Here is a 24,743-nt window from a genome sequence, read left to right as displayed (position 1 = left end):
AAATAACAGGGACCACAATGCAAGAATCGGCCGTTGTTGTTCATTGGTAAAGATTAAAGAATACTTTAATTTCTGATTGTAAAGGAAGGAAAGCCTATGCAGATGTTGATACGTTGTGTCTGGTGATTGTGTCAGTGTTTTTTTTCCCCAAACATCTTCCCTGCCTTGTGATTCAGCCAGTGATGTCAGAATCCATCATTCACAAAGAGGCTTTCTGAAGCACAGAATCACTTACAAGGCACTCTCAGATGCAAGATGTAAATGTTAAACATATTCTTAGCCTCATAAAACACGGCATCAAAATTGTTTATTTAAACAACACAATCATTATTTGTTAATGTTACTTTAATGGAACTTTATTTCATCTTCGTTTAATATGGCTTCCTGACATGCTTTTATTCACTTTATTTGTGTCACAGAACTGTCAGACGTTCAAAGGTTATTTGATATTCTAATATAATTCTAATAAACGTGACATGCTGGTTGCAAAAAACCGACAAACGAAAAACACAAACCCGCAAACATCTCATGACCTTAACCCTGACCCTTTCTGAAGCTTATATTGTTTTCAGGACATCCACCAGATTAACAACAGTCTTTCAAAGCCATATATTATGTCAGAATATGCATCAATTTAGTTGAAGTATTGCCTTATATAAAACAATAAAAAGTGGGGAACCGTAGATTCTGGCTGTGCCATTCACAGCTGTTCTTCAGTTATTACGAAGCCCAAAGTAATCTTTATTTTCAATCCCCCCTCCCTTTTTTAAGAAAAAGGGGCTTACAGATGCTGAATGCTTAAGCTGAACTCTGCAACGCTGCAACAAAGTTTGGCCGGTTTCTTCCACTCCGACTGCCAATTGTCTGCAGTGCCAACTGTATATCTTGGTACACATTGACAGTAACATTTCTTAACTGGGTTGGCTCACTGTAAGAAGCTTACCATTCACAAGTTTTTCACAAGTCTGCCTGTATAAATGAACAGTTCAGCCACATATGAAACTTGTCAACATTGCTTAACCTCACGTCTTTCCCAACCTGTGTGATTTCTTCCATTGAACACAACTTCAGTAAATAAATTCAATTCATTATTCAATGCAAAACAATTGCAAAAAGTGGTGTTTTTTGTAAGTGTGTTATAATTTTAAGTCAGATTTTCTCTATGATTCAGTTGAAGTGATTCACAAAACTATTCAAAATTATTTTTTGACTCACCATTTCTATGTCCATGGCGTTTTAAGCTTAATATACAAGTTTAAAAATCTTTCTTTTACAATCAATCCTGACCTTATATTCACCAGGAGAGGTTATCTAAAACTTAGTGAACCAAGGATAAAACATTGCTGGAGTAAATTAAAATACAAATATATTGCTGTTTTTGCCCTATTTAAATAATTGAAGTTATTTTTAGGCAGTCTTGGAAGCTTGCTCCAGGTGAGAATCACTGCAGAGTTTGTTTGAACGGCACTAGAAATGCGTAAAGCATTGTGTAAATACGTTAACAAAAAATACATATATAAATAAATAAAATGAATAAAAATCCAGTGTTGCTTCCAAAGGCATTCATGCCATGAAATGCACAATTACATAACTAAGCAAACATCTTTATTTTCAGCATTAATGCAAGAACATCATGATTTGATTTGCCTTCTTGGCACGCTAGAACATTTTGAATCAGCAGGACTTCCACTGTTTCAGGTTTGAAAGAGGCTTTAGCGTGTCCGCTATAATACAGCCTTTGAAACTCAAGGGGCCTTGCACAAACTGAACCCGAATAAGCACCATCTTATGTAACAGCCAAATGTCGGAAGGACTAATTATCGTAGAAACCTCACAATAGGCATCTGAATGGCATTTCATGGTGTCGCACACAGTTGGGAAATCTCACCCATAATGACATGCACCGTACAGTCCATCGCTGCAGTTTAAATCCAGGCCATCTTCTGCAGGAGAGCTTTGATTAGAGATAGTAGACTTCAGACTGGACATCAGGAGACCCTAGCTTAGAGCTATAGATCTTATGAGTGCATAATCTTCATCTCGTATTCATGACGGTAATGACATTGCCTTTAACATGGCCATCTGCACTGCAACTTCTGAGAACAGTTAATCCTTCTCTATTCTTTTCTTTTCAACCGTGTACTTACCTCAGTTTCTCACAGTGTCATATTTATATTTGGAGGGCGTCCAGATACACAAAGGCCTGCATGTTAGGTTCAGTTGAGTGTCAAATTTTGCATGAATGTTGTTCAAATGACTACATGGTGTGCAAAGGTGCTATCGCCCTACACTAACCCTACACCTAATCCTATCACTTTACAGCATTTTTAGATTTTTTAGTTTTTTAAACCTTTTGAATTACATGGAGATTGGCAGTGTCCCCATAAACCACATTCAAATTGTCATGTCATTAAACAAATTTGTGTCCACATAAACCACAAATACCAAAACACACACACACACACATTATAAATACGTATATAAAAATACGCCCAAAGCGCATCATTTCCAAACATTCCCTCAAAGTCACCCTCTCTTAGAAGTACCCCTCCATTTACAAGATTTACAAGGCCTTGTTTTAAGAGTATATACAACTCCTACGTCTTTAAAAAAGTGTAGGAACAGAAAAGACTTGAAAGCAGAGTTTGCAGACGAATTTTGGAGTAATGCCCTCTGTAGAGTGAGTGGTAGTGCCTCTTGTGCGCGATTGAGTTTAATACAGTTTAAAGTATTACATCATAAGTATTACAACAAGGATTGCCTCCTTCAGTCCTACTACGTGTATTAGGTGTCACACAGGTGAAGCAGACCTGACCAGACCTGATGCTTTGGACGTGCCTTGGGAGTAATAGGATTTACCTCATCACAATTTTCCCTGGTATTTTTTTGTTTCTGTTTCTTCCCCCTTCTCCCAACCTCTCTATGTAGGGTTTTTCCTGATAATATGTGTCTTTTAAAAGCCTTTACTATGGAAGCCATTTTCAAAAACCTTAAAGGCTTTCATGTGTAGATGGCAGGCACATGCAGTGAAATGTATTTTTGCGCACACAGATATAAGAGTAAAAGTCAACGTGTTTCAATATCAGCTTATTATTGTTAGCCAGGTTTCTGCATAGCTAATGTCTAAAACATGCTAGAGCAATAAGAAATTACGGCGCATAAGCGCTGACAAAGGCTCATTAAGAAGCTCAGTGTTAAAGGGAGTTCAAGTACATTGTTTTGTGCTGATACCGTCCAGATTGAGGCTAAACAAGCACACAAAGGCCCAGTTCTAGCTGAGCAGTGTTTGTGTTCTCTCAACACAACCGACCAGCTCAAAGCTTATTCATGGACCACGGCCAAATGGCTTTACGACAAACTTTCAGCAATGAAATGGCCATTGTTCACGTTGAACTAGAATTATAATTAAGACCGGTCAGCCTGACCAACAAAACCTCTAGAAGAGGAAGAAGGGCTTTTGATGGGTCTTCACGGACCATTGGGAATAGTGATAGCCTCATCAGCAATGGACTGAGCTCAGATAACATGGAAAAGGCAGCAGCCTGCCAGCGTTTGAATTAGGACCCATCCAGTTCGGTTCAACTATTGCCCGCATAATGCTGCACTGAACGAACGACAATGTTCCCACAGAACAGATACCCACCTGTGGCAAAGGTAAATGTTCCAGTTCATCCAGGGGGACCCGTGCGCTTAAAAAAGACTGGCGCATTTTGTGGGAAACAAGTGCAGACAAAAGGACTGGAGAAGGTCTAGCCTGGTCATGCTACCTCATGTTTGTTAGGAACAGTTGTCATAGTACCATGCACACAACTAATATGTCTCAGTGGGAATAACGTGAAAGGGAATCTGTTAAACACAAGGGAATTATCACAGGATAAGGTCAAGAGGAAACAAAGATGCTTGTAGTGAGGTTTGAAAGACCTTTCTCTCGCACAATAATTATCCCACATCTCATGCCAGGCTCTTACCTCTTTTCACAGGAGCACTCAGTCGTGTAAAAAGTAGTCAGTCATGCAGCTTGTTTATAAGAATGATTTTATTGACCATTTTCGATAAACTCTAAATAGGGTTTTAAATGATGGTTTGAACCCGAATGTAATGATGAATACAAATTTAAAGAACATTTGTATTACATTCAATTAGTGGAACGTAAGAGTGTTTTTGATTCACTTAAGGATGAATTAAATGCATCTTTATATGCAATTTCACAATTACATCTGTAGTCTTTGAAATGTGGTTAAACTGCATGCTTAACTGGCAAGCATTTCTGTCAAACAAAAATGCACTTTTTCTGTTGAAAATGGCATTTATACATTATATTTTCAGTTATGCATTTGTAACTATATTTAAAATGAATCAACATTAAAAGTAGCATAGAACAGCACATTACAGATTATAAAAAATAAAAAAGTTTTATTTAAAGCAGGTCAAGAGATTAAAATGTAATCATTTGAAATGCATAAAATACAAGCTGCACTTTTAAGTGTGCTTGGGTGTTTTAAGAATAATAGAAACTACGTTTATATACTTTCAAGTAGGCTAGAAGTGCACATTCTGCACGGTTAAGCATGATCCTTTTCCAGCAGGGCCGTGTTTTGTTTTCAGAAATTAAATTTAAAGCTATGGAAAACAATCACACTGCACAGAAGTTAGGGAAAACAATCACACTGCACAGTAAAAACATTTAAGGCAACCATCTTCAGCAGATGTTTGAGTTTTCTCAACTTAGAAAACACCTAGAAAAATAAGTTGAGAAAACTCAAAAATCCTCTGAATATGGTTGCCTTAATTAATTAATTTATTTATTTGATATATTTATCTATTATCATACATAAATCCTCTTCAGGCTGCGGTGCTATCTTTACAGTGATCATGAATGCTATCATTCTTAGCCACTGGAGGGCAATCCATGTGTGTTTAACTGTCATGCTTTAACTTTTCTTTTCACTGTGTTCTGGAACGGTGCTTCACCTGTACCCTCCAACAAAACCAAATGACCCCCCCCCTCCACCACCCAAAAGTCATTCATAATCATACATCTGTTTATATAACTAATTAATGCTAACCTCTGGCTAAAAGCACATAGTGGTCCAGATTCTAAAAAGCTCTCACAGTCAAGGCAACGGTCCACTTTCAGGTCATGCAGCTGTCTTTATTGCAGGCTTTCTGATAAAACAAGGTCATAAACATGGTCTGCATTATAGTCAAGGCAGGGTGTACTGGAGTAATCCATGTCAACAAGGCATTTATCACTCATAAAATCGCTCTAAAGCAATTGCCTTGAACGAGGAAAAGAAAGACATTCTCCAATCATGGACTCTTGGTCCTTTTATTTTGATTGAACTCAGGGAATGAGTGCTTCTTCCCAAGTGAGTTGTCTTTTTTCTCTGAATACTGCACAGGGCCTAATGCAGGATAAATAGTAACGTCTGTCTCCAAGCATTTACTGTCATGCACTGGCAAAAGACGAAATAGAGTTCCCCATTATGTTTCCAAATTCTATATATTTCGACGAAATTAGCATTTGTCTTTATTTTAGTTGACATGCATGTTATGCACGAACCCGATTATACACTATGAACACTATGTTCAATTTTTGTAATGAACAACTCCATATATTCTTATAAAACCAAAATGAAATCATTCACCGAGTCCCCTTTAATGATTTATAAGTTAAAATGTCTGTTTTAATCACTTGCACGTGTTGCAAAATATCTTACGACCCTTTAACATTATTATTGGAAATGTAACTTAAAATGTAATATCAAATAAGACACTATACAGTCAAAATTATAACGAACTTATTCATATGTTTTTGTATATTAGTCAACATATGAAAGTGTCAACTTTATGAAAGTGTTGTAAAAGCATGCACACTATTAGTGGCTTTTTATTTCATTACATTAAAGTATACTTTAATACATTTAAAGTACACTACAAGTGTTATTTTCTAAACTCTTTTTATATGCTAAAATGTTATTATAATTCTGTATAGTAACAAATATCACTCGGAGAAGCACATACTTCAGCACCAACCAATATAAAATGTAACTGTAAAATTATTAAACTGGTTAATAAATGGTGCAATAACATCTTAAAATCTATTGGTAGCATGCTTAAAATCTCACTTGAATTCACTGAAGTGAACTGAAAAATCATTCACTCACGAATCAAGAGTTTATAAATGTTTCATACCAAACTGCACTTGAAAATACATAAATACATACAAAACATTTTGAGAGCTTCTAACTCTTTTTTTTTTTGGCAGCCTGAACCCGTTTAGCTGATCAGCAGAACTTAGCATCCTTCCTCAGTCAGGACAAAAGACTTCGAATTTAGGCTAATTTCAGCATTTCTCTCTTTTCCTGTGCCGATGGAAACAGACAGATCCTGAATTGCACTTTCTGTGGGTCACGCATATTCGTAGGAGGCGTTTCATACGGTGTGTTCCCCATCAAAGATACAGTTTAACAGTATATTTTATACCACTGCCGGCTGATGTTTTTCAAGCAGAACTTTGAGCCCAAAGAGAAAGCGCAAGACAGTTATGAGTTTATTACGAAGCACTTTCAGCCGCTTCGTATTGACTCTGCATCAAAACTGTCCTGACATCAGTTTCCAGGCGTAATAAAATATACAACAGCTTGGGTGAACTGCATGACAGTGCGGAGAAATGAGATACAGAGTCACGCCAAATTGGTTAATGATTTTTTGAACTGTGTTAAATTTCTTTCCCTGGCAGGTCATCCTAAATGCTGTAGTCGAATAACGTGTTTACTTTACAAACCTGTCTGTCCCATCACTTTGTTGTCTAAGACTTGACCCTAAGCCGTAGAATTCCTCGTCGGAGTTTATTGTATCAAACTCTGCAGCTGTACTTCACTAACGTCAAGACTAGCGCGGCTGACGTCATTCATGTTTCCTTACTGAAAAGATACTGTACGCTGATTAAAATATTATTGTGCATTGCGCTGCAGACTCCTATTTGATGTCACGCGAAGCTAATCTGTAACCATTTTGTTCATGGTGCCTTGAAAAATGTTTGAATATTAAGAAAACAGGACATTTATCAGATTTCTTGCATTTTTTGACATGCTATTTTCACTTAAAACACTTTAAAGTTTAAATTGAAATCATTTAGCCGAACTTTAGAGCGCATCTATATTTTCACTATTTTGTCATCTTTGAACTATGATTGTGCTGAACGTACTGTGAAGCATTTATGAATTAATTATTTTCATCATAATTTTTTTTATTGAAACTTGACAGAAATACACATTTAAAATAAGGAGGCTGCGATTTAGTTTGGTGTAAAGACACTTTTAATAATAATGATACAGTTAAATAACGCAGTATAATCTAGTACTTCATTTGTGTTTTAGTATGTTCATTTTAAAAAAACACTTTTTGAAAGTGTCATGAAAGCATACTCACTTTAAGTGGATTTTTGTTTAATTCATATAAAATGACCTAATTTAAAAAATACTTTGGTTTGCACGTTCACTTACATCGAGTGCACTTCAGTCTCACGAGTGGTACAAAACTTTCAAGCGAGAAAATTATTTTCTAAGACAGTAATGGTTTAATTTACAGTTGTAAATGACAATCACGGTCTTTGAGTACATAAATAGTACAGCCATTCAGTGCTCACTGTTTCTCAAATTACTGACCAAACCAAAGACAGATTCCTCAAGAATGTCATGCAAACATTTTCCATGTGTGTGACTGCATGGATCAAATCGGGAAATAAACAGACTTTAGCAAAGGCTGGATTCACAGGGTCTGGGGAAAGCCACCATATACTTTTAGCAGTGCGCAGATTCTGTGCGTTGCGGAAACTTGCAGACACTCGCGTCACTCTCTGTCTTTCGTGCATCACCGTTTTTTGATTACTTGCCCAGGATTATGCCGCTGATTGCAGACACGACAATCTTCTGAGCTCAACAGTTTGTCTTTTACGCTGTGCTCTCAGCCTAGTTCGGTCGTGTGTCATTTAGACGTGTGTATCAGATGTAAATCCTTCCACTCTGTTCTGAGGAAAATAAAGGATTTACGAGGATTAGCAGAGAACAGCAGACGCAAGACACTGTCCGGGTTCATCTGGCGCCCTTCATCAGAGATCTAGTCAACCTTTAATCACAAGAGTGGAGGCAGAGGGCAAGTCAGCTGCGAAATAACCACTGCCAGCTTTGGGTTGCAAACTTCTACTTTTTTTTACACTTAAAAAACTACTTTATAGCACTTTATATAAGCACAGAAATTCCCATATTCTAAGTAAAATAAATAAATAAAATATATATATATATATATATATATATATATATATATATATATATATATATATATATATATATATATATATATATATAAATATAAATATAAATATATATAAATATATATAAATTTCATTAATTTCTAGCTGCTTTATATTTTTGTGCTACATTTATTCCACAATACTTTAATTAATACAAATGCAAAAAGAACAAAATAATATTCATACTTATTGATGATAAAGAGTCTTATTAAACCCAAACTTTTAAATGGTAAAACAGAATAAACAGTAATAATAAAAGGAAATGCTTTTTTGGGAATCGAGTATGATTTCTCCTGTGACTGGAGTAGTCTGAACTCTCCCTCTCTCTCCCTCTCTCTCTCTCTCTCTCTCTCTCTCTCTCTCTAATGGTTCTTTTAATGAGTTCAGGTAGAGGTGGACAGTTAAGCACACATCACCGGGACACCTTATCTTGTAAAAGCAGTACAGCTGGCTTAAATTCAAGTCAGGAGGTCTGTCAAGATTGTGACCTGCTTGTCATGTGATCACTCCACTTATCACGTTTTACTTTAACCGCTGACTATCATGGATATAAAAATAATGTAATACAGTTTATTCACAACAAGCAATTTCCACAAACGTCATCCTACTCACCCGCCACCAGAGGCCGATATTTAAAACTGGCACAGAGTTTTTGATTATTCTTTTTTTTTTTTTTTTTTTTGTGATAGCAGCCTGCCAGCTCTAACCTACTTTTGGCACACTCGAGATAAACAATAACTGCGCCTTCACGTGTCAGTTAAATGCTGCCAAGTTGAAGTCGATCATCAGCACCATCATATTAACGTGCAGTGTCTGGGTAAACAGCCGCGTCAGCTGCAAATAAAAAAAAGATACTTGGAAATTCCAAAATCCAAAAAGTTCAGTTCTGACACGGATCCAACTCACCCTTCCTCTGTTATCAAGTGATCCCGAAAGATCTTAGTTAGCTAGTTCACTCGTGTTTGGGCCGGCGATGAATCCTGTTTGCCAGGAACAGGATGCTTTTCTCAATGCATGCTTTGGGTCGCATAAGAAATGAGTTTAAAAAAACCCTGTATACTTGCATCCACAGACAAGAATATAACCTTTTAAAGCCATATACCTTTATCAGGAACATCATACATACAGTAATTGCCCCGTTACATTCGGTCTATTTGTAGAGCAAGATATATCTACGTATCATGGCAACACAGGTTATGCTTTCTCAAGGGTAAAGACATGGGTTTTTTTTTTCCTACACATAGAGATTATTGTAACCTGGCGACAGACTAATTTTTCTTACCATGAACAAACTGTACAGGTCTGGAACAGCGCTCTAAGCAGGTTGATGTTTGTGGGCTTTTGAGGGTTGATGCTCTGCATTACACTACATTAACTCTATATTAAGTTTTGCAATTTACCAAAACAAAAAAATGGAATCATAGAAAAATGTATTATATGGCAATTATGAGGCACGTGCCAAAGGGCATTTTCAACAATAGGGGAATGAATCGTTTTACAAAGATGATCTTATATCTTAATATAGTCACGTTCAAATGTTTTATTGGCCTGTGTATTTGGATTCTCAGCAAGCTAAAGGCGAAATTGTAACCGTAGTTCACAAACCTTTGCGCATGAGAATTCATAAACTGCCAATGTGGTAAAAAAAAAAAAAATAATAATAATAATATATTCTCTGACAATTGTCTTTTCAAATATATTTGTATATGGCCAAATATATATTTATATAAATATACATTTATGTGAATATATTTTAAAACACAATTTAGCAAATACATTGTTTTTGTGTATTTTTGTTTACTGTCTTGCCATGTAAATGCATCCTGATGTTTACATTGGATATTTAAAAAAAGACCAAGACGGAGCACAGGGCAGTTCGAAAGGTTTCAGTTGATGTGGAATCCTTTGATAATACATATCACATTTTGTATATAGCCTACATACACACATTTCATCTGTTGTTTTCATTGAAATGAGGCTTGCATCATAAAAATAAGTCACTGCCATCTATTTTATCAAGACATGTGACCTAACTTTTTAATGATGCCAATTAACCTTGAGAGGTTTATATTAATGATTAAATCTTTTTAAGTAAATAAATAGAAGAGGTTCTCAAGCTTGAACATGCAATAGCAGTTGTGCTGAAAGTGATAGTTCAAGTTCAATAAGTTGAACCAGCTCACATGTTGAAGAGTTAAAGTCATGCCTCTACTCATCCCTTTATTTCAGCATTATGAGCCAACCCTATATTATGAAATCTCTTTTGTTATTTGTACTGGAAGTGTGTAACTTGATAACTACACTGTTTTCTTCTGCCTTTCTCTGTAACTGAATTCCTAAAGTGGGATGCAAAAAGTTTGCATGCTATGTTTCAGTTAGCGCTTTCTATATTTTAATTGGTTTCGGATGGTACCGGATTTAGGGAATAAAAGGCGAGTGGGGTGCAGAGGGAAAATACAGGAGAGAATGGGTGGTTTGTATTATATAAGCAATCTATTCACTGAAAGAAGTGGAGTGCAGACAACAGAAATAGCAAAGAAGGAGCGTAGTTGTCTATCGTGCTTATGATCTTAATCGTGTCAATCATAAATGTAATATTATTTTGTCACAATGTGAATAATAACGTGTTCTTGTACAGTGATTTTTAACCAGTCTTTATTTTGCATTTGGTCTGCCGCGCTTGCTTCAAGGCCAGAACATTTTGTACAACACATAAAAACAAAACAAAAAAAACACTTCTCTTTAATCAAACTCCGGTTAGCTGGAGACCCAGACTGAGCCGTTTTGACTTAAAGGGCAGGGTTTACCAAAAGGGAGGGGTCTGAGTTTTGAGGCTGAGCATGTGATTAGCAGGAAATGCCTTGTTTCTCAGTGCCAGCGCTTTCTCTCCATTCTTGCAACCAAAGCGTCTGACCCTTGATATACGCACGTGTTCCTTAACAGGACCAGTCTTGAAGCCATAGCCCCCTCAAGGCCTATTTACAGACTTGTTTTCTTTCTTTTATTGGATTGATTCCTTTTTGCCTCTCATCATACTCCAGAAAGCTCACATGATAATGATGGCCTGTTTGCAGAAGGTGAAATCGGGGGAAGCTGTGCATTACCTGACTGTCAAAAAGACTTTTTGACAGTCACAGGGTCTCCTGGTCTAGTTTGAGATCCCAAAATACTAAACCCAAGACAGCGAGATAGGACCGTTACCACTGTGAAACCCAATCTCGCTGTCTTGGGTTTAGTATTTTGGGATCTCAAACTAGACCAGGAGACACTGTGAGTGCTGTAAATCAATCTGATTGATTGCGTCTATGCTTCGTATATGTTCTGGGTGGGCTTTACATCATCAGCACTGATTAGCCACAGGTCAAAGGTTATCCAGCTGTCTGAATTCTGTAGTACAGAATCTTTGAATTTATACCTCGGTATTGCTTTCAGGGATAAAACTGACCTCTATCACTTCCCCTTTTGACCTTATACACGCATTTAAAAGTTTGGGGTTGGTATAGGCCTACGTTTTATTGTGAGGAACACAAAGACAGTGATAAGGGTTAATTTTTCGAAATTAAGATTTATGCATCATCTGAAAGTAATAAAGATTTCCATTGAGGTTTTTTTTTTAGGATAGGACAATATTTGACCGAGATATTGATTCTGAAATATTGAGATTATATTGAAAATGAGATAATATTGAGATCTTTAGCAATGCATATTACTAATCAAATGCTCTAGAAGTGTAAAACAATGGCACGTGTGCATGTGAAGCTGAAAAAAACATGCCTGATTCACAACATTTGCCAGAAAACAATGTTATATTCTGACTTGGCTGTTTCAGTTGACTTCAGTTGTGCTTTCCCCTTTCATCAGTAAATCCCACAAAGAATGTTTGAGCTCTCTTATGTTAGAACAACAGCTCACGCTGCTACTGTATGTATGAAGGTGAAAACCGTGTCACCGTGTCATAAAGAAAGTCTCGAGCTAAGCACATGACAGGTGAGAGTCTGAGGGCCAAGAGGATCTATGCTGCACACCAATCACACCACGAGGGCTGAAATAAAGAGAGAGCGACTGGCTTCTTGAATACAAAACAGCTGCGCACAATATATACTCTATATCGGTTACATTAACATGAAACTAATCATTTCACCATATTTCATGTTTATTTCGGTTAGTGAAACTTGGAAATACAGACACTTAATCGAAATCGATCAGAAATTGTGTTAAGACAAATATGTAAAAAATGTGAGCAGTATTAGCTTAAGTTGTTTGTTTGCCACACTGCAAACAGATGATCAAGTCAAGCGCATAGCCCAGAAAACTAAAGCATATATGTGTAGAATTCTGTTCTAGTGTCCGTTTGGGCTTGGTGTAAAATAATAATTTCATACACTCTTAAAAAATAAAGGATCTTTATTAACATTGATAATTACATACTTAACATCTATGGACAGAAAATGGCCATACTATGCATGAATAGTAACATCCAGATAATATATACTTATCCAGAGAATAGAGCTGGAGTGTGAATCAGAGAAGCATATGTAATCTTATGTTGCTGATTATTATTAAGGAAATTACGTATACACAACCACAGTGTAAGCACTTTCTGCTTTGCAGTTTTTTCCCCCATCTTTAGCGCAGCTGATGCCAGCAACCAGTGCTGTAATTAAGCATACCAGCAGCTGCTTGGGTGGCTGTGGGCATTTAAGTCTCATGAGGCTTCACAAATGTTGCTCCAACCTCTGGGGTGTTGTTCTCACTTTTCAAACAACTAGTCATGGAAGACTCCAGGCCTTGTAGGGGCTTGGCATTAAGAAGGACATGTTTCAGACTTCTGAGCCAGTGCTTTACACAAGAACTGGGTTTTACAGAATCCTCAAACACAAAATAATTCGCATTGTTCTTAACAGTTGGCAGACGAGCTTTAGTTCCCAGATGTCTTGCCTCTTTATTTTTGTGAACATTTAAAGTATATGATATACATTTAGACAGACACTAATGTTTCAAAGTTTGCGGTCTGAAAACTACAAGACTTTTAAAACACATGAGCCAATATGAACATAGAGAACATAGCAAAAAGTTTAAAGCGTGTTTACGACAATGGTTTCTGGAAGTCTTCCTGGGCCCATTCAGTAATGTCAATGACAGAATCATGACGATGAGTGATGCAGTGTCTTCTGAGGGCCAGAAGACCACGAGCATACAACAAAGGTCCGGCCTCGTCCTTATGCACAGAGATTACTCCAGTTTCTCTCAATCTTTTAATGATGTTATGCACTATAGATGATGAGATTTGTAAAGCCTTTTCAATTTTATGTTGAGGAACTGTGTTTTTAAAGTATCACACATCTTTTTACACACACTTTCACTGATTTGAAAGTCTTTTAGTATTAATTTTATTCAAATGTAAAAAAATTCCAAAAATCCAATCTTTCCAATATGTCTAAATTATTATTTGAAAAATTTCTGAAACATTTCTCTTATCCATCTAAATTCATTCAATAGTTTATTTTTTCTCTCACTCATTCAATCAATTCAAGTCAATGATCAATCAATCAAGTTTCATATAATTGGAATAGAAATTTTATATTGGAGCATTAGAAATACCTTTACTTATCCATCCAACTTATCCATCTAAACAATAGTTTATTTTTCTCTCTTTCAATCAATCAATTAATCAATCAATCAATCAATCAATCAATCAATCAATCAATCAATCAATCAATCAGATGATCAGTTTTTCCAGACTAGTTATTCACTTATGACACATATTTGCATTTTAATAAAAACAAATTATAAAGCATTCAACTGCATTGTTAATATAGGTTATACAAATGCATTAGAGCATGTGATTATGTGCATGCAACTTCATTAAGCGTAATTAGTGTGCATAAATGTTCTGTGTGCACCGAGTCTCACCCTAAACAAATTCTTCAGCATAAGAAATAGCCACATTAAGAATATGCTCAGTCATATAGCAGGAACCGACAGCCGAAGAAAAACTGCAGCAGAAGCCCATTCTCTCCCACCACATATTACACGCTGCCTTTTCACAGGATTACAGGCAGCCGTAGTCAAAGATCTGGTCACAACCAGTCCACAAACCCAGTCTGTAGTCCACAGCTTGCTTCATTACCCCCTCTGTCTATTCAGCCTCTGGGCAATAATCACTTTTATTCTTTTTTGATTAAATTTCTATTTTTTTCCTGCCGTATGTGGCCTCATATATATTTAGGTCCATTCACTAAACCTCAAGCATGGATATTTAACAAAGAAATACCGCAAAACACATGTGTTACAGCCTTAGATGTGAATGGTGTGATTACCGTTATATAACCTCAAACAAAAGCGTGCTGCATTTTGCGTAAAAATGCTTGTCAATCGATCGCCGATGATGCAGTTGATGCAGTCTCTTGAATAATACCAGTTGCTGCAAACAGCTATTTCTGAAAAAGAGTATGTTGATTATAAAATTACCTTATCGAAGCATTGGATAATCCATTTGTTGATACCTGAGTGTAACAAAGGCCAAAATTTAACTGGAGGTCAATTTCCCTGCTTTGTTTCCTGTACCTGGTGATTGTGTCTCCCTTCTGATTGCATAACCATGTTTTTTTTGCTTTCAACACTAGAACCAGCTCGGTTCAGCCTGAGCATTCCGGTGGTTGCTATGGGAACTGAACATCATCCCTCCCCTCCGAGCCATTGTTGAGTGGCAGGTCTCAGACAACATGTTATCTAAGGGTCACAAGTGAAAGATATGGAGCATCTGAAGAAGCTAAAGCAACAAATACTGCTCATTACTTGTTTATGACAGTATTGCATTTTCATAGCAATTAACAGCCAGTGGCAAACTGCAATAACATTACAGCAGTCTATGGATAGAAACGTATATATGTCCATTAATCTGGTTGAGGAGTCATTGTGTTATAAAACAGAAGACAGAAACATCAGTTAGAAATAACCTTATTCCTCTTTCTGAAACACGTCCCTGTCTTCACTGTCTGCTTTTAAATGCAGGAAGAAAACTGGGTTAGCAGCCTGAAGTGCTTCTGCCTGCATGATTCATGGAAGATGCAAGCCGTGCTATTATCTGGCCTAACGAGAAATAATCTCCATTAAGCTTCATTGTTATCAGCACCTACAATCATTGACTATGCATTAATTATTCATGAGCAGCACTCAAACAGAACCGTCTGTGCCAGTAAATAAATGGAACTGAATAATAAAAATATCACATTTTGATGAACAAAAAAGTGCATTTTATTGCTCATTTGAGTTTAAGCAAACCAAGCCACACATTCAGCCTTAGTCTGCATTTTGTAAGACTTATTGCAACTATTTGCCGTTCACCAAATTAAATTCATGACCTCTTTATACCAAGTTACCATTTCTTTAAGATTCCTGATGTCAAAACAATGGATGCTGATGATACCCTTAATGAAGGTAGCAACAGAGTTAAACAAGAGTGAAAATGTTTCAATATCTAAATGTAATGATTAGAAACTTACTTTCTAACGCTAACTCCGCGGTTAAAAATAAATTCATTTATTAATTTGACAGACTAAAGATAACGAAACCACTACCCAGCAACTTCTTTTCCCAAGCGCCGGACAGAAACACCATTCTAATTTCTGATTGGTTGGAAGCCGTTTTGGGAAGCCAATCACGAGGCTGTAGGACTTGTCAGTCTGTCACGCATGGGAATGTGGGTGAAAGGTTCCACAACAAACTTGTTAACCCTGCCCCCACCTCGCAGAAAATCGCATAAAGTAAATATTTTTGTCCCAGGAAAGCTTGGATGTTCCTGCACTTCACAGAATAAAACCTCGAGACGCCCCTTTGTTCCCGTGCGAGAGCCAACAAATAGCTTGCGATCACGTGAATGTGAATGTGACTTTACTGTTAACCGTGTTGGCAAGACTCTTTACAAACAGATTAAGTTAGTCGATGATGTTGCGAAAGCTGAGCTGCAAACTCTGCAAATATCCCAACGATGTGGGATTGTTTGTATTTTGCACGATACGATGTTTCATGAAAGAAAACTTTTTTATCTCTCTGTTGACCGATATAGCAATACCGAGGAACTGTTTCAGAAACAATATCTCTCAAGTTATTTTTCGTCATATACACTTTTTACAATATAATCATTGTGTTAAGACTTCTGTATAATCTGTGAAGTAAATAAAAGTTTATGTACGACCTTGAAACAGACAGTTGCATGTCAAAATTGTTTGCAAAAAAAATAATAAAGACTGATATTAAATCAAATTCTCTTTGTATTAACTTACAAAAACATAATGCACTGTGCAGAGTTAAGTTCCCTTATCAGCGTTTTAAGTGTTAATTTGCTCTTCCACAGAGCCTTACAAATTACTGAAATCTGAAAAAAAAAACAAGCTATTAAAACCTTAAAATGTGTGTTCAATGCCAGCATTTCAGTTAATTAGGACTAAGGCTGGATTCTGTTTTTGGAAGTTGGAATCCCTAGAGTCTCTGTATATTTTTGTTCTAGTATACTCCTCTTGCACTGTTTTGAAAACCCGTTATGAGGTTTTGTAAAGATTAGCACACAAGGCAAATCAGCAAGTACAAGGAAAGACGTCACTGTGGCAAAAGAGGAAGCACAGAAGACAGGTTTGTGGTAAAAAATAAATGTTTAAGTCTCCTTTTAGCAACTTCAGTTTTTACCAAATGGGTGCAGTTACATCATAGTAGTAGACAAACAGGATCAAATCCTTGATGAACCAGGGATTTAACATGACAAATAACAGATCAACAAGTATAAAAACAGGATAGTTGTTGGACCTCGACTGTGAAGTGTACCGCACAACAAAAACAGCGTAGTGTGTACAGTCAAAATGGATAACAAGATTTGCCATTTAATACACTGTTAGTAAGATGCATTGAAACATTACATACTTGAAATAATCAAGTCAACAGACGCAACAACTAGCTATTGGTTTAAAAGAAATTAGATATCTAGCCTTGGCAGCCCCAGGTTCTGTGCATTTGACTTGTTTCAGTTCATCTGAACTACAAAAGGTAGAGTCATGGGATCATAGAGAGCTTTCAATGCTATACACTGAACATCCACTCCCCAAGAAACAATTAAAAATCAGGAAAAAAACAACGGGAGAGACATGCCTTGCAACACCATGTCCACAGTCAGATCAGGTTAACTTCTGATTTAATCTTATAGTGTTAAGTTGACCAGTCAACTTCAACAATATTAAAATGCCAGGTTAGAACCGCCCTGATAGAAAACAAGATACAGTACTAATTTGGCTTGGCCATTTAAAAAAAAAAAAAAAGAAAACAGGGAAGTATGGCAGTTCAGTTCAGTCCAGGAGAAGAGAGATCTAGTAGTCCACAGGTTCATCACCCTCTTCATCAAGCAAACATGTGCGAATCAGGGCCTCGGTCACCGCATAGGGGTCGCAGTTGGCAGACGGTCGGCGATCCTCAAAGTAACCCTTCTTTTCTTGTCCCACGGTTCGTGGGATGCGGATGCTAGCACCACGGTTTGCCACACCTGCAGAGAACTCGTGGATGTTGGAGGTTTCATGGTGGCCAGTCAGTCTGCGAGCATTGTCCAGGCCTCCCTTTGGATCATAGGCGCGAATGTGGTAGTTGTGCCTCTTTCCAAGCTTATCAATACACTCCTCAATGCATCTAGTTAAGGATATATAAAAAAAATGTATATATTATATAAAGTTTGTAATACTTTGGTTTCTCAAAAAAACCTTCAACGTGAACAAAGCAAGCCAGGGATTTTCCTTAAAGACAGAAAAACCTTTAAAAAGGACTTACTTCAGCCCACCATCTTCCCGCATTTCCTTGGTGCTAAAGTTAGTGTGGCAACCAGCACCATTCCAGTTGCCTGGGATTGGCTTAGGATCAAATGAGGCTACCACACCGAAATCTTCACAAACTCTGTGCAAGATGAAACGAGCTACCCACAAGTGATCTCCCATGTTGATGCCTTCACAGGGGCCAACCTGGAACTCCCACTGGAAAATAAAAGCCACTTTATAACTAAACAAGAATTAACTGAGGTATTGAGGTCATATTCCAAAACTGTAATCTTAGGCAGCTTAATACACTTAATGGCTGACTGTAGTGCTTGTTCCAGAACACATTGGAATGGAGGTTACCTGAGCTGGCATAACTTCAGCATTGGTTCCACAGATCATTACACCAGCATAGAGGCAGGCTTTGTAATGCGCCTCCACAACGTCTCTGCCGTAAGCTTTATCTGCTCCAACTCCACAGTAGTATGGTCCTGCAGATATCATAACAGCATGTTATGGACCAGGCATCTTAAAAACATCATTGATATGGCTGGTTATGACAGTGAAGGAACCAGTCTTACCTTGGGGACCAGGGAACCCATTGGAGGGCCAGCCAAATGGATGTCCATCGGTACCCAGGATGGTGTACTCCTGTTCCATGCCAAACCAAGGGCTCTGATGATCTACCATTTCCATGATCTTTTTACATTTGTAACGATGGTTGGTTTCTGCGTTTAAAACCAGAAAAGCTATAAGTCTTCAAGCAAGCCTCAAATTAGACATACAGGCGTTTATCCTCAAACAAACGTACCAGCAGGTTTCCGGTTGTACTTGAGCACCTCACACAAGACCAACTTGTTGGGGTCTTTGCGGAAAGGATCCCTGAACATTGCAGAGGGGATGAGATACATGTCGCTGTTGGAGCCCTCAGATTGATATGTGCTGGAACCATCAAAGTTCCACTCAGGAAGATCTGAATAGTGATGTTATGCATTAGAACTTAAATTAAAATACAATTGTGATGTAGATTAATGTGATTTTGTCTAGCTTACCTTCAATACTTTTAGGCTCCGAGTCCAGTGTCCTGGTCTTGCATCGCAGTCCTTCTCCAGTTCCGTCTATCCAGATATACATGGCTTGTACTTTGTCTCCCTGAGGCAGTTCCATATACTGCCGTTTTACCACTTTACTCAACTGAGCACTGGCAGACGTGGCCATTTTTATTACTATAAAACCCCTAAAATGGAGAAACAGATTTTTCAACATTAAGAGTAAAACTGAAAATATTGTAGCATGAAGTCACCAAGCATCAAAACATACATACAGCACAAAAACCAATAGCTTGGATAAAAGAAAAAGCACAAACATGCTAATTTCAAAATACAGAAGCCTACTTCTACCACTAATACTAATAATGATGTTATTCTGTAATTATAAACCTTTTAACAAACAGTGATTTTAGTAAGGCACGTTAAAACGTCAAATCAGAAACTTAAGATAAAACTGCTGCTTTGTGTCGATAAAGAGGTACTTGAGCCTTACAGATCGGGTTTAAAAGGGGTTGGAATAGACCAAACCACGTGCTTTGTAGTCTGCATTGGGAATTCTCTCGGCGTTTACTTGTGAAAGAGTTGTTCGATTAGAATAGAAACACGCTATCAGTATCGATCGCGCAAATCTGTAGGTCAGTGCAGAGAGCATCATCGCTGCTCTATAAACACGTCAAAGTAGCTGCAAGCGTAGCTCGCGCATCCCCAGCTACACAGATAGCAACCGGTAGCCATGGTTACAGCGCGGCAGTGTTACATCACAGCGTGAAGCGCTGACAAACAACGGGGATTTCACAAAACAGTCAATTTCGTTTAAAACGAACCCCCTAACAACAAAAGAAAGCGGCTGCATAATTCCACATAAACATTCAAAAACGCAAAACACACACACACACACACACACACACACACACACACACACACACGTGCACTGCACACAAACGACAGTCTGATAAATAAAAGAAAGCTACGTACCTGGACACCAACAGAAATTAAAATGTATGATATCGAACTGGCAGGTCCAGTTGTTTGACAGATAGTTTTGTGTTTGGTGTTCTCTCATCCTCTGACCAGGAGTTAGGGCTGTCAGCCTGATTTATACGTGTGGTGACAGGATCCCGGCGCGTGTGATTGGTCAGCGAGAAGCGTGATCCGTTTGTTCTCAGGTGATTGAAGGGCCACGCGGCTTCACCATTGGCCACGGTTCCAGCGGCGGAGCCACGCCTCCAGCCTCGGCGAGGGAACATTTGCGTACGAACAGTCCCTTTTGTTGTTGGTCGTGCTCTTCTTGATGGAGCGATAAAGAAGTTTGTCCCAGCGAAGAAAAGTCACAATATTCCAGGCTGTTTTAACGGGAGTTTAAGTACGTTGTGTTTCAATCCCCAGCAAACCCATATAAACAAGGCATTTTAGCGCGAGAGAGCGAGCCCTCATGCGCGAGATCTTAAATGCCCCCATGTGGTGTAAAAATAATGCGTTCAAGTTCTTGGAAACGGCTGAGAATTTCACTCATTGGCATAAGTGGGGGGAACAACTCAGATTAAAGCAAATAAACGCATGGCTGGATATGTTCATTCCTGGCTTTTCTAAAGCAAGATGGATGTCTAAATCTCATTATGGCTTAGTAGACACGCTTAAAGAAAAACATGCTAGAAGAAGCTCCTACCCATAAAGTAATTATTTCAATCGGAGCCACTGTGCAAGAAAACATTCATTCTCATTATCTTTCACTAGTAACCAGGCGATGCAATTATTGTAAAGTCATCAAAAAGGATGAGATGTAAAAGACATTGAGTCTTAAGAAATGCAAACAGCTGAGTAACGTTCACTTAACATACTGTATAGACTAGCTGCACTGACAGGACATTTGAACAGTAGTACCAAATAGTTTTTCAGAACACTATAGCACAGTTAATCCAGTATGTTTAATATGATTTTGTATTCTTTATCAACTTTTTTTTATTTATTTATTTATTTTTTACATATGATGTACAATGTTTACTTTTTTTTGTGTGTTGGTTCCAGCTGTTTTTACATTTCATCCTGCATTAAAAAATGCCAATACTTTTTATTTATTATTCATGTCATCCAGTGCCACTGGGGGTATTGGTAGTATTCCCTAAATCATGCCAATTCTAAATTTCTATTTCAATTCATTAGAATCATCATGAAGGAATCCTGAAACTTTTTTCAGTGGTTCATTCAAATTTCCAGAGGTACTATGAAGTATCAGGCTAGTCAAGAGCATAGAAAGGCTGTCAACCCATAAAATAATAATAATAACAATAATAATAATGTAGTTCCCATTTCCAAGGACACTGTACCTCAGGTGCTATGGTGACAAAAAAATAAGACTAATCTTGTGCTGCTAATTTCTTTTTAAATAAAAGAACTATGCTAAGTCGGTGTCTGGTAAGTGTCTTTGTGAAGCAGCTTCAGACATCTGATGAAAAGCATTAGTTCTCTCAAGAGACCATGGATGACCTGGAACAGAAACTACATGAGAAACGTAACGGTTAAAACACATCGTTAGATTTGATTGCTTTAAAGAGAACAAGCCACCCCAAAAAAAGTGAAAGGCCAGGTCGCTCTTCGGGGTGAAGCTCCAGAGCTCAGCCTCACCATATGTGCCTGTAAAAGCAGCTGGAAAATCTAGGCGATCTGCTGTTTAATCTTTTAAGTTGAAGAAAGCGTATGCCAGGTGGGTGAAAGTGTTGGACTTTATACGTTTTCATGGAAGCACTGCTCCAATTCACTTCATCCGTTCAGGGAAGCAAACGCTTATCTTTCGCAAAAGCAAAGAAGCGTTCGAGCGGAGATGCTCGTGAGGCGTGTGCAAAGGGCTCCCTCTAGCGGGGAAAGCGTCCCAGTGCAGCGGCTCAAGACGAGATTCCCTAGTGTTCCTGCTCGTTGTACAACTGCTAGACGAGGATAAACATCGTCGATGCTACAGATAAACAACTGTGTGTCACTGAAGTCTTTACATTTACCATACTTGTGTGAGCTTGGCATTCTCTTTTATCCAAATCTACAGACTGCATTCAAGATTTACATTTACTTTTTTAACAGTTCTTGGTTTCTTTGTGAAACCCGTTACCCATAGTTTGAGCTACAGGGAGTATTTATACAATATTCATCATATGATGGCAGAGCAGTTTTTTTTTTAAACTGTTGACAATATATTAAAACAATAATTTCACGGAATGCTCACATTCTTTTTTAATCATTTGTGATTTCAGAACTTGAGTTTGACATATAATTATTATTTTTTTTTTACAAATCCCTATCGCTTTTTAAAGAATTTATACATTTCCATGACTAAAGTAACAAATTAAGATAAGAAATATATGTGTAAATCTAGTCATATTTTAAAATCATAAAAAAAAAAAAAAAAATAAATGTATATATATATATATATATATATATATATATATATATATATATATATATGTGTATATATATGTGTGTGTGTATGTATATATATATATATATATATATATATATATATATATATATATAAATTCACACCAAATCCATAATGCATGTTGAGTCATGAATGCTATATTGATTAATAAAGGATCACCTCAACTGCAAACCCCGGCTCAAAATGTTTCTTTTTTTTCTAAAGCACCTCCAAAGTTCGTTTGCAAAATGATTTACGTTCCTCAGTGGATCAGGGCCGTTTTATGGTCCGTCGACTGAAGAGGTTCTGGTCGTCAAACCCGTGAAGAGCTCTTGGAGCGGCAGGTGTGCCATCATTACATCACATTCTTTAGAAGATATCCAGGTAGTAACTTTCACATTGTTAATGATAATGGCACCACATTATCGTTTTATTAATGTAGTTAAATTAGGATAACTTTACTCAGAAGAATATTCCGGACGGCCCTCCCGCTTTGTTGTTTTATTTCATGAATGTCACTCTCCATTGCTGGGCATCCAGGCCTTGTTATCTCTATTTACAGCGTATTCTGGATCGTAACTCGCCCATAAACTGCGCATATCTCCCAGCAGATGTTTGGTGGATGAGTTTGGGGAGTGTAAAAATTTAATGGACACAGATGTGTTCGTGTGAGACATATTGAGCTGTTTGCATCGAGAAAGACCGTTTTATGTGTGTTATAATATACAGATGTTTTGTGGGTACTTTGTTTCGTATACACTATTTTTCAAAGCCCAAAAGCCGTAAAAAGGGTTTTAGTTTTAGCTAAATAAAATCAAAGATAACCAAGAAATGTGCCATGCTTGAAAGTATCGGTGCTTAAACTAACGCTCTTTTTTTAAATGCACGCTATGAAGAAGGTGGTGCCTTATCACAATAATAAAATACAGGGTAAAAATTATATTTAGCCTATCACGACTTTATGACTTCTTTACGGTCTTGTTTAAAAGTTTGTATTTAGTATTTTTTTTTGGTTTATGTCTCTTACACTCACTAAGGCTGCATGCATTTGTTCAATTAAAAATATAGCAAAACGGTAAAAGCACAACAGTCAGAATATAATTAATGATTTTTTTTAACGGCCGTTTCTCCAGGATTCAGCATCACATGACCCTTCAGAAATCATTAATATGCTCATGATCAAGAAACACTCCTTGATTGATGCATTTATTGTTTTTTTTTTGTATTCCTTGGTAATAAAAAAAGTTGTTTTATTTAACGCTTTACATCGCTCTCTTCCATTACTTTAACGTCTCATTGATTTTGAGCTCTAAAACTATATGCTGTTATCAGGTCACGTTTATGGGCCGGAAATGTGTTTTTGTAAACATAAAAATGGAAATATAGCTTTTTGTCTGATAGCTTGAGGACAATTTATGCTGGTCTCTGCAAGGATGTGTGATTACAGCGGACTCTTCTGCATTCAAGCTCCTGAAACTAATTAAATAAGGAAGCCACTGTTTATTATGCATGGTGTGACTTTTTGATAGGGGTTTCCAAAACTAATGCGCCTTTTATATCGTCATTTTTACTGAAGCATTTCCGGAGAATCTGTTAGCGGCTCAGTGGCAGCTAATAATATACTTTTTTATTTTTTTATTAGTCATTTAATTTGGCTTGTTATAATGGCTGAATGGGTTTTCATCCCCAAAGTAATTCAGTTTATAAAAAAAAAAAAAAAAAGAAATCACGGGAGTGTGGTGATGTCCAGCTTTTTGAGAGTCATGTCTTTTACAGCTCACAAACTTTATGGCCTATTTAAATATTAAACATATTTCTATTACGAATATGAGAAAAAAAGTGATGTTGTGAATCGAAAATAACTGCTTTATATTTGAATGTATTTTCAAATGTTTCAAAAGAATTTTCAGATCATTCACATAATTTTGCCAATTTGATGCTGAATTAAAATAAATAAATAATAATAATAAATAATGATAATAAGATAATGTGTATATAAAGACAATCATACAGTATATATTTGATTATATATATATATATATATATATATATATATATATATATATATATATATATATATATACATACACACACACAAAAACCTACATTTATTATTATTTTTATTATCATATATAGACACTTTAAAAACTTTTACCCATCAGTATATATTTGCTAAACAAAGTTTTAGC

General features: G+C 36.9%; 1 protein-coding gene across 1 annotated transcript; it reads right to left on the bottom strand.

Annotated features, from left to right (window-relative positions):
* Nucleotides 1-16,946: 16,946 nt before the first annotated feature.
* Nucleotides 16,947-20,283, bottom strand: glula (glutamate-ammonia ligase (glutamine synthase) a). Its single transcript, XM_043218822.1, has 7 exons — nucleotides 20,127-20,283; nucleotides 19,155-19,339; nucleotides 18,914-19,075; nucleotides 18,684-18,830; nucleotides 18,466-18,593; nucleotides 18,122-18,321; nucleotides 16,947-17,983 (listed from the first exon to the last, which is right to left on the bottom strand). Exons 2-7 carry the CDS (start codon nucleotides 19,318-19,320, stop codon nucleotides 17,671-17,673), a joined length of 1,116 nt encoding a protein of 371 aa, XP_043074757.1. The 5' UTR covers nucleotides 19,321-19,339; nucleotides 20,127-20,283; the 3' UTR covers nucleotides 16,947-17,670.
* Between the last annotated feature and the right edge of the window lie 4,460 nt (nucleotides 20,284-24,743).

The sequence above is a fragment of the Puntigrus tetrazona genome, chromosome 2 (assembly GCF_018831695.1).
Source record: "Puntigrus tetrazona isolate hp1 chromosome 2, ASM1883169v1, whole genome shotgun sequence".
Taxonomy (NCBI): Eukaryota; Metazoa; Chordata; class Actinopteri; order Cypriniformes; family Cyprinidae; genus Puntigrus; species Puntigrus tetrazona.
This window is presented reverse-complemented; position numbering and strand designations above follow the sequence as displayed.